The following is a 15816-nucleotide window of genomic DNA, read 5'->3' as shown; positions in this document are numbered from 1 at the left end:
GTGAATTCTCACAGGTTACTTCTACTTGTGTTAAACCTTTGTCTTACTTTTCTTTTGTTACCATAACAAATCACCACAAATTTAGTGGCTTAAAACAACATAAATATATTATCTTATAGTTCTGGAAGTTAGAAATCCCATATGGGTCTCAATGGGCTAATATCAAAGTGTCAGCAGGGCCATGACTCTTTTCCGGATACTCTAGGGAAAAATCCATTTCCCTGCCTTTTCCAGTTTCTAATGATTGTTAACATTCCTTAGTTTATGGCTTCCTTCCTCCATCTTCAAAGCCAGCAACATCAGGCAAAATCCTTTTCATGCGGCCATCTCTCTGGTTCTCTGACTTTCTTCACAGTTAATCTCTCTCTCTCTCTCCATCTCTCTCTCCTGCCTCCACCTTCCTTGTGAAAACAATGGGCCCACCCCCAGATAATCCAGGATAATCTCCCTACTTTAAGGTCATATGATTATCAACCTTAATGCCACTTACAACTTTAATTTCTCTTTCGTCATGTAACCTAACATATTCACAGGTTCTAGGAATTAGGGTATGGACATCTTTGGGAGCACTGGTCTGTCTACCACAACCTAACCACCCAAGACACTTAAATACAAACCAAAACAAAGTAAAACAAAAATAGAAGTTTCATAAACTTTAGTGTCCTTCCTTTCCCTCTGAACCATGCATTTATAAATCCTGTTTCATATTATTCTAAACTGCATCAAGTAATTAAATTTCCATATTCCCAAAAGACACAAACTCCCAGGGAATGGGGATACACAAACTCCCAGGGAATGGGGATGTGTATTTATTTCAAATTCTTACAATACACAGCAGTAGAAGACTCACAATAAACACTCAAGTATTTTTAGGATGGAGTCAGAATCTGTGCTATCACTGTGAAATCCTAACAATCTATAAATGTCTCCTTAGTTTACCTTTTTAGTTTTAAGAATTCACACCAGATGGATCTTCTCCACAAAAGTAAAATCTAAGACTTTCTGGATTCTACCATTATTTTAACATATCATAAAAGGCATGCATAAAAATACACACTCCCCATCTTAAAAGTATATTCAAATATTTTATTTGGTGCTTGTTCCATTTTAAATCCAACAAAAGAAGACCAGATTAAAAGCACAAAAATTAAATTTTAGATCATTTCTAAAGCAATATCCTAAGCACTATTTTTCAAATTCAGTTTCCAAGAAGCTCAGCTGCAAGAGTAGTATGAATAGTTTTAAAAAATAAATATGCCATATTCAAAGTAAGTTTAAGACATGCTATGTATATTATATACCCCCTTGAACAAACACATTTAATACACTACCACATTTCAGCTCTGATAAGTTCTACAGTATAATAAAACTGTTCCCAACTTTGAGCATAGAGCCCTCTCCTCACAGGACCTATTATAACATCAGAGAGAGCTGTGTGTCTCAGAACATCAGTTTGGAAAACACAGTTCTGAGGGATATAAAATTATTTTAAAACTTTAAAGCTCCCCAGAAGAAATATTACCTGAATCATAGATGATCCTCTTTTTCTTGCTTGGTTGCTTCTGTTTAGAGTCATCTTCTTTACAAGAACTATTTACCTGTGAACATCACAGTATAATTAGAACACAAAAAAGTCTATATAACTTAGCTGGGTTTTTTTCTCATTAGACTTGAGCTCGGTAATTCTGCCCCCAAGGAGACATTTTTGCTTGTCATAACTGGGGGGAGGGGGGGTTACTGGCATCTAATGGGTAGATGGTAGACCAGGGATGTTTCTAAACGTCCTACAATGCACAAGATAGTCCTCCACAACAAAGAATTATACAGCCCAAAAATGTCATTAATGCCCTACTTAGGCTAAAGAATAAGCCAGATCCACCATCAAAAAGAGAAGAGATATCAAACACCTGCATGGATATGAAGAAAAAGGAACTCTTCTGGACTGCTGGTGGGACTATAAAATGGTACAGCCACTATGGAAAACAGTACGGAGGTTCCTCAAAAAAAATTTTTTTTAAACTACCATATGACCCAGCAATTCTACTTCTGGAAATGTATCTAAAGGAAACAAGAACACTAACTCAAAAAGATATGTGCACCCTCCATGTTCATAGAAGCATTATTTATAATAGCCAAGACGTGGAAACGACCTAAGTAACCATCAAAGTAGGAAAGGATAAAGTTGTGATACACATAAAAAGAGAGGAAATCCTACCATTTGCAACAACATGGATGAACCTTGAAGGCATTATGCTAAGTGAAATAAGACAAAGACAAACACTGTATGATCTCACCTATATGTGGACTCTAAAACAAACAAAAAACATACCAAACTCATAGAAAAAGAGATCAGATTTGTGGTTACCAGTGGCAGGGGGTAAGGGGAAGTACAACTGGAGGAAGGTGGTCAAAAGGTATAAACTTCTAGTTATAAGTCCTAGGGATGTAATATACAACATGATGACTATAGTTAACACTGCTATCTGATACGTAGGAAACTTGTTAAGAGGGTAGATCTAAAAGTTCTCATCACAGGAGAAATTTTTTTCCTTTTACTATATCCGTATGAAATAATGGACGTTAACTAAACCTTTCGTTGTAATCATTTCACAACAAGTGTAAGTCAAACCATCATGCTGTACACCTCAAACTTACATAGCTATGTATGTCAATTATTTCTTAATAAAACTGAAAAAAAAAAAAGCCAGACAATAATTCCATCATATGGGGAAAAAAGAAATACAGAAAAAGCTGTATTATTAACTCCACTTTCAACACTAATCTACATATAACAAAGTGTAAAAGGATGTCAGATATTACAAGGCAAAGGCTTACTAAAAATGAAAGAGACAAATAAAAGTTAAGGAGTTGCGGGCCCACCACTGCCCAATGCCTGTTAGAAAACTAAATATAACCGAGGCAAAAGGTATTATTTATATTTTGTAGTTATACATTTCTAACATATTTAAATTTTCCCAAAAAGCATCAAGAAAGCAGTAAAAACAAAACAAAGCAAAACAAAAACCTATAGCCAATTATAAGATAGAAATGTTTCTAGGGGTGGCTGGCTGGCTCAGCCGGTTAGAGCATATATGACTCTTGATCTCAGGGTTGTGAGTTCAAGCCCCACACTGGGTGTAGAGATTACTTAAAAATAAAATCTTATGAGCACCTGGGTGGCTCAGTTGGTTAAGCATCCAACTTTTGATTTCAGCTCAGGTCATGATCTCAAGATCATGAGATCAAGCCCTGCATCAGGCTCTACACTGAGATTCTCTCTCTCCCCCTCTCCCTCTGACCCCAACCCCACTCGTGTGCACTCTATGTAAATTCATTAATTTGGGGGGGTGAATAAATAAAATAAAGTCTTTAAAAAAAGAAATATGCTTCTATTCATTACATTGAAATTTGAAAAGTGTAAGAACAAGCAACTACCTTGTAAGAAAATGAGATAAATGAACTACTATAATTCAAATACACCATCAGACTAGAGGAGAGAGTTAGAATCAACTATATTAACTCCTAGAAAAGAGAGAGCCACAAAAGGTGAGTCTCAAATTCTGCCAGTAAACTTAGCCCAAATCTGTGGCAGTCTCCTGAACTACATATGAATGGAACAACTCCCAGTGCCCCGCTAAGGATAAAAGAATTGAACAAAGATTTCATCTGCTGCCCATCAAAGAGGAGACAAGAGTTCAGAGTTTGAGGTCAGCCAAATTAACTGCCTGCTAAGCCAAAAGAATTAACACTCTTTGGAGGAATATAACAGAATCCAAATTTCCTACATTATATAATTCACACTATCCAACATAAATCCAAAATAACTAGACACACACAAAAAAGTAGGAAATGTGACCTGCAATGCTTAATTTCACCTGTTAACTTGTGTGGGCCACAAAGTACCCAGATATTACATCAAACATTATCCTGAGTGTTTCTATGAAGGTGTGTTTGGATGAATCTAACATTTAAATCAATAGACTGATTAAAGGAGATTCCTCTCCCTACTGTGAGTGAACCTGATCCAATCAGTTGAAGGTCCGAAGAGAACAAAAAGTTAACCCTCTCCCAAATAAGAGAATCCCTCTTTCCTGACTGCCTTCAACCTGGGACATCAACTATTCCTAAGTCTCAAGCCTACTACCCTTGGCTAGAAGGCTTGAGTCTGAATCACACTACTGGATCTCCTAGTTCATAGGACTTCAGACTCACACTTAAACTATACCGTCAGCTATCCTAAGTCTCCAGCTTGCCCAACTGTAGGTCTAGGGACTTGTCAGCCCTCGTAATCACATGCATGAATTCTTTAAAATAAATTTCTTTCTAGATTCTATTTCTCTGGAGAATCCTAATACAGATTTTGTTACCATGAAATGGAGTGGTGCAGTAAAAAGTACCTAAAATATGGACGTGGCTTTGGAACTGGGTTATGATGAAGGCTGGAAAGTTTCCGATGTGTGTGCTTAAAAAAAGCCTAGCACTTCTGGTCCAAGATGGCAATGAACTTCCACCTCCACAGGACACACCAAATCATACCTATTTATAGAGCAATTCCTCCTGAAGAACTGAGAGCTGACTGAACAGCTTCTGCACAACAAAAGACAGAGAGACCACATAGACAACGGCAAGAGAAACAGAGATAGGGTAACGAAAGGAACCCCCCCCGTCACCGTGAACTGCATTAGGGACAGAAACTACTGAGGGACCATAAGCAGATTCATCTTCCCTGAGGCAGAGAAAAAAGGCCATGGTTTAAAAGAGTAACTAGATTATAAAAAATTCAGCCCTAGAACTCCACCAAATGATGGGGAAGCTGCTGGAACTCTCTCCAGGTTGGAGGGGCCAAGGTTTACATTCTCCCTCCACCCTGACAGCATGGTCAGGAGCAGGGTCCTAGTGCCCTTGCTGGCCTATCACCTCAATAAGCCCCAGGCCCCATCCCACACCAGCCCTAGACACCCCACCCATGTGACCTCAGCACAACACACACCACATCTCTGGTCGACTACCCCTTACAGGGCTAGCTGTCTTGCCAAGGTGACACAGGCACAAGCCACCCCAAAACACCACTATGGCTCCAGACAATTTGCCAGGGCACCCCCGATGCAGAGCCCCCCAAGAACACACCCGTTTTGGTTCCAGATGACTCACCAGGGTACTTTGTGCAGTGCCTGGGGACCACCCAGCCCATTCCTGCTTTGGATCCAGACAACTCACCAGGGCACCCCTGTACAGAGCATCCCAGCATACCTCAACTTGCACCTACTTCAGCTTCAGCGGTCCTGCTGGGGCACCCTCTAAGTAGAGAGTCCTAGGACCACCCCAGCCCACACCGACTTCAGCTCAGGCCATCCCACCAGGGCACCCCAGCACACAGTGCCCCAGGACCACCAGCTACAACTTCAGCCAGCCAGCCAAAGTAACCAAGCACATGCCGCTACACAGGGGATGACCATACACAAGATCATTCCTTCAAGTTTAGGAGAAATATCTATTCCACCTAATTCATAGAAACAAAAACAGGCAGTCAAGCAAAATGAGAAGACAGAGGAATATGCTTCAAATGAAAGAACAAGACAAAGCCTCAGAAAAAGAACTAACTGCAACAGAGATAATCAAGCTATCTGCTAAACATTTCAAACTTAAAAAAAAAAATTAATGATCATAGAATAGAGATGCTCACCAACTGGAGAGAAGAATGGATGAAGTCAGTGAGAACTTCAACAAAGAGAGAGAAAATATTAAAAAGGACCAGTGTTGAAGAATACAATAAATGAAATGAAAAATACACTAGAGGTAATCAACAGCAGATTAGAGAATGCAGAAGAACAGATCAGCAATCTGGAAGACAGACTAATGGTAAGCACCCAAGCCATACAGCAAAAAGGAAAAAGAATTTTTTAAAAAAATGAGAACAGGTTAAGGATCTCTTCGAAAACATCAAGCAAACAAACATTTGCATTATAGGGGTCTCAGAAGAAGCTGAGAGAGAGAGAGAGACAAAGGGACAGAAAGCTTATTTGAAGAAATAACAGCTGAAAACTTCCTTCACCTGGAGAAGGAAACAGATATCCAGATTCAGGAAGCACAGAGAGTTCCAAACAAAATGAACCCAAGGGGCTCCATACCTTAACACATAATAAGAAAATGTCAAAGATTAAAGATAAAGAATTTTAAAAGCAGTAAGAGAGAAGCAAATAATTACCTACAAAGGAAACCCCATAAGGTGATCATCTGATTTTTCAGCAGAAACTATTGTGCACACCAGAAGGGAGAGGCATGATATATATATTCAAAGTGCTAAAAGGAAAAAACCTACAACCAAGAATACTCTACCCAGCAAGGTTATCATTTAGAATTGAAGGAAAGATAAAGAGCTTCCCAAATAAACAAAAATTAAAGGATTTCATCACCACTAAACTGGCCTTTACAAGAAATGTTAAAGGGCTTCTTTAAGTGGATAAAAAAGACTGTAATTAGAAGAAAATTATGAAAATAAAAAAATTTCATTAAGCTATCACAGTAAAGGTAGTAGAGCAATCACTTATAAAGCTAGTATAAAGGTCAAACAACAAAAGTAATAAAATCAACTATATTTTAAAAAGTTAGTTAAGGGGACTCCCATAATAAAAAAAGGAAAACCTAATAACATATAGAGAAAAGGTGGACAGAGGATAGTAAAAATGAAGTTCTTTTAGAATGTGTTTGATCTTAAGTGATCATCAATTTAATATAAACTACTATATACTTAGATGTTATATAGGAACCTAATAACCACAAGTCAAAAACCTATGACACACACAAAAATAAAGACAAGCACAACACTGAAGAAAGTTATCAATGACAAGGAAAGAGAGCAAGAGAAGAAAGGAACAGAGAAGGACTACAAAAATAACCAGAAATCAATAAAGAAAATGGCAATAAGTACATACCTATCAATAATTACTCTAAATGTACTCTTAATCTCAGGAAACAAACTGAGGGTTACTGGAGTGGAGGAGGGTGGGAGAGATGGGGTGGCTGGGTGATGGACATTGGGGAGGGTATGTACTATGGTAAGCACTGTGAATTGTGTAAGACTCATGAATCACAGACCTGTACCCCTGAAACAAAAAATACATATTATATGTTAATAAAAATTTTAAAAAATAATAATAATTAAACATAAATGGCCTAAATGTTCCAATCAAAAGACAGGGGGTTAAAAAAGAAAAAAAAAAAAAAAAAAAAGACGGGGTGATAGAGTGGATGAAAAAAAACAAGACCCATCTATACGCTACCTACAACAGACTCACATCAGACCTAAAAACACATACAAACTGAAAGTGAAGAGATGGAAACTAAAAAAAAATATCCAGGGTAGCAATACTTTTATCAGACAAAACAGACTTTAAAACAAAGACTGTAACAAGAAACAAAAAATGGCATTACAAGGGCACCTGGGTGGCTCAGTCATTAAGCATCTGCCTTCGGCTCACGTCATGATCCCAGGTCCTGGGATCGAGCCCTACATCGGGCTCCCTGCTCCACGGGAAGCCTGCTTCTCCCTCTCCCACTCCCCCTTATTGTGTTCCCTCTCTCACTGTGTCTCTCTCTGTCAAATAAATAAATAAAATCTTTAAAAAAAAAAATGGCATTACATAACGATAAAGAGACTGATCCAACAAGAGGATATAAGAATTGTAAATATCTATGCATCAAACATAGAAGCACCTAAATACATAACACAAAGATTAAGAGATATAAAGGAAGAAACTGACAGTAATTCAACAATAGTAGGGAATTTTAACACCCCCTTTAATCAGTGGATAGATCATCCAGACAGAAAATCAATAAGGAAGCAGTAAGACCAGATGGACTTAACAGATATATACAGACCATTCCATCCAAAAACAATAGAATACATATTCTTTCCAAGTGCACATGGAACGTTCTCCAGGACAGATAACATGTTAAGCCACAAAATAAGTCTTAATAAACTTAAGAAAACTAAACTCATATCAAGCATTTTTTCCAACCATAATTGTATGAAACTAGAAATCAATTACAAGAAAAAAACTGGGAAAAAAACCACAAACACGTGGAGTTTAAACAACATGCTACCAAACAACTGATGTGTCAATGATGAAATCAAAGAAGAAATTAAAAAATATATGTACTAGTACTGGAAGTCCTAGCCATAGCAACCAGACAAGAAAAAGAAATAAAAGGCGTCCAAATTGGTAAAGAAATAAATCGTCACTATTTGCCAATGACATACTATTCATAGAAAACCCTAAAAACTCCACCAAAAAAAGTAAGAATAAATTAATTTAGTAAAGTCACAGGATAGAAATATACAGAAATCTGTGTCTCTATATACTAATCACGAAGTATGAGAAATAGAAACTAAGGAAACAATTCTATTTACAATAGCACCAAAAAGAATAAAATCCTTAGAAACAAATTTAATCAAGAAGATGAAAGATCTGTACTCTGAAGACTATAAAATATTGATGAACGAAACTGAAGATGTCACAAATGAAGATATTCCAGGCTTATGGATTGGAAGAATATTATTAAAACATCCATTCTACCCAAAGTAATCTACAGATTCAATGCAATCCCTATCAAAATGACAACATCAATTTTCACAAAACTAGAACAAAAAATACTAAAATTTGTATGGAACCATAAAAGACCCAAATAGTCAAAGCAATCTTGGAAAAGAAGAACAAAACTGGAGGTACCACAATCCCACATTTCAACATATACTACAAAGCTGCAGTAATCAAAACAGTATGGTACTGGCTCAAAATAGATGCCTAGATCAATGGAACGGAATAGAGAGCCTAGAAATAAACCCACACTTACATACTGAATTAATCTACAACAAAGGAGGCAAAAATATACAATGGGAAAAAGACAGTCTCTTCAACAAATGGTGCTAGGAAAATGGATAGCTACATGCAAAAGAATGAACTGGACCCTTTCTTACACCATGAACAAAATAAACTCAAAATGGATTAAAGACCTAAATGTTAGACCTGAAACCATAAAACTTTTTTTAAAGGTAAACAAAGGCAGTAATCTCTCTGGTATCAGCCTTTTAGCAACCTTTTTTCTAGATGCCTCCTTCAGCAAGGGAAACAAAAGCAAAAATAAAACTACTGAGACTACACCAAAAAGCTTTTGCACAGCAAAGGAAACCATCAATAAAATGAAGAGGCAACATACTGAATGGGAGAAGATATTTGCAAACAATATATCCAATAAGGGGTTAATATCCAAAGTATATAAAGAAATTCTACAACTCAACACCAAAAACCCAAATAATCTGATTAAGAAAATGGACAGAGAACCCAAAAAGACCTTCAGATTGCCAACAGACACATGAAAAGATGCTCAACATCACTGATCATTAGGGCAAATCAAAACCACAATGAGAGATCACATTATACCTGTCAGAATGGCGAGAATCAAAAAGACAAGAAACAAGTGTTGGTGAGTATGTATGTGGAGAAAAAAAAAAAACACTCATGCAATATTGGTAAGAATGCAAGCTGGTGCAGCCACTGTGGAAAACAGTATGGAGGCTCCTCAAAACATTAAAAAGAGAAATGCATACAATCCGATAATTCCACTACTATTTACCCAAAGAAAACAAAAATACTAATTCAAAAAGAAATATACACCCCTACATTTACTGCATTTACAATAGCCAAGATATGAAAGCAACCTAAATAAATGTCCATCAATAAAGATGTGAGATACACACATAAACATACATACATACACACACACACACACAAATATTACTCAGCCATAAAAAAAGAATGAGATCTTGCCATCTGTGACAACTAGAGAGTATTACACTAAGTGAAGTCAGACAGCAAAAGACAAATACTGTGTAATTTCACTTATAAGTGGAATTTAAAAAACAAAATGAATGAACAAACAAAACAGAAACTGACCTATAAATACAGAAAACTAACTGGTGGTTGCCAGAGGGAAGGGGGCTGGGGGCATGGGCAAATAGGGGTGAGGGGAGTGACAGGTATAGGCTTCCAGTTATGAAATGAATCAAGCATGGGGATGAAAGGTATAGCACATAAGGAATACAGTCTGTGATACTGTAATAGTGTTGTATAGTTATGGATGATAGCTATACTTGTGAGCATAGCATAACACAGAGTTGTTGAATCATGATGCTGTACACCTGAAACTCATGTAACATTCAGTATCAACTGTACTTCAATAAACAAAATAAATACATAAGAAAAATTTTGTAAAATGTGGATGTAGGCTCCTGTGAAGGGACTGTTGGTAGTAATATGGGCGTTAAATGCAACTCCAACAAGGTCTCAGGAAGAAAAGATAAGAGTTATAGTGAAAGCTTCTATCATCTTAGAGAATATATATATCATAAATAGAATGTTGGTAAAATATGAACATGAAAGACCATTCTGGTAAGGATTCAGACAGAAATAAGGAACAGATTGTTGGAAATCGGAGAAAGAGGCAATCCTTGTTATAAAATGGCAAAGAACTTGGCTAAATTGTTTTAGTGCTTTGTGAAAGATAGAACTTACGAAAAATGAAACAATATTTAGCTGAGGAGATTTCTAAGTAAAATGTTGGAAGGTGCAACCTGGGTCCTCTATAGTAAAATCCAAGAGGAGAGACATGAACTGAATTGTTAAGCAAAAACGAACCGAGACTTAAAAGATTTGGAAAATACTCAACTTGTCTATATTGCAAAAAATGAGAATGCATGTTCTAAAGAGAACACCAAAAGTGTGGCTGGACCATCACTCAATAAAGAGATGATGGGATTACACAAGCAAAAACACTGCTAGTTTGAAATGAAAGAGACAAAATGAAGGAAGGCTGGTAGAATCAACTGCAAACATGCACTATTCTCCAAGAAAAGGACATGAAGGTGATTCAGAGATCATCAGCGCTGTCTTATTTCTTGTTTCAACAATCAGCCTGCATCCAGAAGCCTTAGGAGTGGGACCACCCTGCCGAGCTGTGGGGGTGGGACCATTGCTCTAGTGGATCCAGAAGGCAGGGCATCCAGCTAAAGAAGATTTTCTCGAGGTTTAAGATCAAAGAGAATTTGCCTTGCTAGGTTTTGGACTTCTTTGGGACCCATCATCCCTTTCTTCCTTGTGATTTCTCCCTTTTGAAATGAAAATGTCTATTCTACGCCTGTCCCACCACTGTATTTTAGAAACACATACTTGTCTGGTTTTACAGGCTCACAGATGAAGAGAAATTTTGCCTTAGGATGAATCATACCTTGAGTCTCACCCATATCTGATTTAAACGATATTGAGATAAGACTTTGGACTTTAGAGTTGATGTTGCAATGAGTTCAGATTTTGGGGGGCTGTTAAGATGGAATGAACATATTTTGCATATGAGAAGGACATGAATTTGGGGGGCCATTGGCAAAATGTCTGGACTGAATGCTTGTATCCCTCCAAATTCATATGCTGAGCCCCTTCACCCCCATTGTGGCTGTATCCGGAGATGGAGTCTCTAGGAAGTAATTAAGGTTAAATGAGGTCATAAGGATGGGACTCTGATCTGATAAGCTTAATATCCTTAGAAGAGATACCAGAGAGCTCACTCACACACATGTGTATACACACTCACTAGCTCTCTCTCTCTCTCCCCATGTGCTCACACCAGGAAAGGTTATGTGAGGATCCAGCAAGAAGGTAGCCATATACGATCCAGAAAGAGCTCTTGCCAGGAACTGAATTGGCTGGAACCTTAATCATAGACTTTTAGTCTCTAGAACTGTAAGAAAATAAATTTCTATTGTTTAAACCATCCAGTGTATGGTATTTTGTTATAGGAGCCCGAACTAATATTTGAGCCACAGACTCAAGGGAAAAGGAATTTAACTGAGACCAATCTTAATATGTTAGTATTAGCAGACAAAAGTTTAAAGTAGCTATTATAACTACATTCAAGAACATAAAGAAGAGAAATAAAAAGTATGAAAAGGAAACAAGTGGAAATTCTAGAACTGAAAAAAATACAATATTCACAATAAAGTATTCACTAAATAGGCGTAACAGCAAACTGTAGAGGAAGAAATATCAGTGAACCTGAAGACAGTAATAGAGAAATTATACAATCTGAAGAGAAAAAAAGGATAAAAATGAACAAGCCTCAATGAGCTACAAAATTCTAATATGTGTATAGCTGGAATCCCAGAAGAAGAGAAAGAGAATGAGGCAGAAATATATTTGAAGAAAAAATGGCATAGAGTTCCCAAATTTGGTGAGATTTATAAATTTATAGATTCAAGAAGCTCAGAAACCATAAACAGGATACACACAAGAAAACCACACCCAGGCATACCACAGTCAAAGCTAATAACCAAAGATAAAATCCTAAAGTCAGCATAAGAAAAATAATACATAATGTACAAAAGAAAATACAAATGACGGCTAATATCTCTCCAGAAAAAAGAGACCAAAACACAATGGGACATCTTCAAAGCGCTGAAACAAAAAACTGTCAATCCAAAATTCTATAACCAGCAAAAATATCCTCCAAGAATGAAGACAAAATATATTATTAAATAAACAAAAACTTACAGAATTTGTTACCAAAAGACCTATACTACAAGAAATGATAAAGAATGGGGCGCCTGGGTGGCTCAGTCATTAAGCATCTGCCTTCAGCTCAGGTCATGATCCCAGGATCCTGGGTTCAAGCCCTACATCGGGCTCCCTGCTCTGTGGGAAGCCTGCTTCTCCCTCTCCCACTTCCCCTGCTTGCATTCCCTCTCACTGTGTCTCTCTCTGTCAAATAAATAAATAAAATCTTTAAAAAAAAAAATGATAAAGAAAACTCTTCAGGTTTAAAAACAATGATATGACATAGAAATTGAGAAATTCTTATCTTCACTAAGAAATGAAAAGCACCAGAAATGGCAAATATGTAGGTAAACATAAAAGACCAATTTTTTCCTTTTAATTTCTTTAAAATATGTGTCTGTTTAGAGCAAAAATTATTACACTGAATGTGGAGTATTAACAAATGTAGATATAATACACATGACAAGTAAAACATAAAAGATGAAGTGGTGATAAACAGACCTGTAGAGTTGCAAAATTCTTACATTTTACACAAAGTGGAATAATATTAACTCACACACTATCCTATTGTAGCCATTGCCTGCTTTCTACAGTGACATTGTATCTTAAATTCTGAGGCCCAAGGAAGACAGAGAAAAGAATAAAGCTTTCCTCCAAAGCCTTCCTTCACCGGAAGCCCAACACCTTTCACCTGGGGCTCAGGTCTCTAAGAGCAAACTTTGGTCACAAAATGCAAAGTTTTAACAACTAAAAAGGGTTCCATCTCTACTTCAGAAAAACAAGCAACGAATGCAGTCAGCTACATTAATTAGAAATACACTTATCTTCTTCCTCTGCAAAATGAGTTGGAATCCGTATTTACCTCAGGCTCCCAAGATATCAAGTCTAGGAACTGAATTTAACTTTTTATACAATTCAGTATTACATCTAGAAAACTGACCTTGATTTCCTTTATTCCTTTCTTTGCTTTTAAGGTTTCTTCAGCGGACTTTGTTTTCTCATTCTTCTTTACTGCTTCACTTACAGGTTTCTTTCCACTTGGTATAACCCCAAAGAATTTCCGAATATCCTAAAAGCAAAAAAACGACATGCGTAAACAAACATTAACTGCACAAAATTTGAATTTCAACTACAAAAAGGGACAGCTCTACACACACACTGGTTTATCTTCAATAATTTCTTCATAATCAGATAGTTCCATGTGTGCAACAGCATTCATTTCACATGCAAAAGTTAACTGATAAAATTACCTAAGTTAAAAATAATTTGCCTAATGAAAAATAATATGAATTCTCAGAATTTGGCCAAAACAGGACAGAAATAAGCAAGTGAAATTTTTCTTAACAACAGCACAATTACTAAAGAGGCAAGTAACAAGTATTTATTGTTCATACATGCATATGCTCATCCCACCACTCCAGGCAGAGTGAGGGAGAAGACAAATGTTGAAGAGTATAATCCTTGACCATGGGATTTATACTCCAATTTGAGAGAAAGATAACTCTCACAACCCTGATCATTTAAGACCTTAATAACTAAAAACCTTAGAAATTACTTTATATGATTTTTCCAAATTCTGAAAAAATATTTTGATGCTTATTACAATAATCTCTTTAATTGCCCTATCCCCTTGTTATGCTGAATTAAAATTTAATCATAATGAAACATTTACAATGTAATTTACAATTTAAATCACTCACTTTTATCTTTTGCATACATATTCTTCCCTACTTTTGATTTTAGCTTTAAAGAAAGCATGGTGTAGAGAATGGGAATAGACCTTAGAATCAGAAAGCCTCAGTCTGAATCTCTGCTGTAGTTATTTTTATGTGTGACCTTGGGCAGGTTACTTTAATCTGTTTTCCCATCAGTAAAGTGGAACTAATACTACCTATGCTTTATGAGAATTACTTAATTTTGGCTCAGTAAAAAGCTTCCCTTCCCCTCATTTATGAATTATTATCCCTTCATATCACTGACACATGTCTATTTTCAATTACCTCTGCTCCCAGGCAAGGATATAAGGAACACAGAATAATGAAACCTGAATAAGGATCTGAATTCCTAAGAATGGGGTTCAAGAGCCAGGTGTTCTGCTCTTCCTATCCTTAATGGTTATAATCTTGAGTTTTCAATCCTTTTTACCTGTTCCAACCTATCTCTTTATTATAGTGAGGAAAATGCCTGTTAAAAACACTTTGTGAAGTATAAGAAAGTTAACAATTATTTCCTAGATCCTGGCAGTAAAAGTCATACTCTTAAAATGTCAAAAATCCCAAATAAGCGTGTTACCCACACGCATGCGGGCGCACACGCACACACACACACACAAATAGCTCTGTGTCTAAGCAAATAAACAAAGCAGATAAATGAGGTACACAGACACCTTGTTTTTTTTTTAATAAGATTATAGACTTCCTGGTTTTATGTTCTCTTTTGTAAATTTCTTAATATACAAAAGTCATAAACCCATCCTAATAAAATCTAAGTCTAAAAAATACTGTTTACGAAACAGATACCTCGGCTATGAAACTAAGACATCTGTGTCAGGTGCTAAAGAAAGACGGGCAATAAAGTAAGCCACAGTCGTCCGTAAAATTTGCAAAAAATTGGGTTTGAGGTTTACAACCACTTACTTTATTGCTTCTGGAGGAAATGAAGGTTTCACATAGGAGTTTCACTTTTAAAATTACCAAATGATTCTTCATTCAAATAGTGATGGCTGTTTGCACATGCACACTGCACAGCATGGCATGGCACATGCACCATGGAAATACCAAAACTGAGTATTAATAATCAGGTTAAAGTCAGTGCTGGTTTTCAATCTGTATTAGGACAACAAATGCTTAAAACCACACAGAGAAAGAAAACAAAACATAATTCAGGAAATGGAATTGTTGGTTATATTGAGGCTCTCTGATTTTTGTCTGTTCCATACTGCCACTCCTCAGCATTGTTACCTTTCCTTCCCAAATAATCCCTTCTATTCACATCCCCTTTCTCTTCCTTTATTTTTTTTAAAGATTTATTTATTTGAGAGAGAGACTCAGAGGTGGGGGGTGGGGTGCAGACACCACGCTGAGCACAGAGCCCCATGTAGTGCTCAATCTCACAACCCTGAGATCACGACCTGAGCCAAACCAAGAGTCAGACGCTTAACCGCTTAACTGACTGCGCCACCCAGGCACCCCTCCTTCCCTTTATGCTACCCTAC

The 15816-nt window shown here is 36.8% G+C and overlaps 1 protein-coding gene across 1 annotated transcript in view; it reads right to left on the bottom strand.

Moving 5' to 3' along the window:
• The window catches only part of RFC1 (replication factor C subunit 1), a 71383-nt gene extending 55953 nt beyond the window's left edge, over positions 1 to 15430 (bottom strand). Inside the window, exons 1-3 of the mRNA XM_044912749.1 lie at positions 15239 to 15430; positions 13543 to 13671; positions 1523 to 1598 (exon numbers count right to left, since the gene is read on the bottom strand). Coding sequence (XP_044768684.1) covers positions 1523 to 1598; positions 13543 to 13671; positions 15239 to 15310 — 277 coding nt within the window. The 5' untranslated portion in view covers positions 15311 to 15430. The remainder of the gene's footprint in view (positions 1 to 1522; positions 1599 to 13542; positions 13672 to 15238) is intronic.
• Positions 15431 to 15816: the final 386 nt, after the last annotated feature.

This window comes from Neomonachus schauinslandi, chromosome 2 (genome assembly GCF_002201575.2).
Source record: "Neomonachus schauinslandi chromosome 2, ASM220157v2, whole genome shotgun sequence".
Taxonomy (NCBI): Eukaryota; Metazoa; Chordata; class Mammalia; order Carnivora; family Phocidae; genus Neomonachus; species Neomonachus schauinslandi.
Note: the sequence above shows the minus strand (reverse complement) of the source record. Positions and strands in the feature narration are given on the sequence as shown.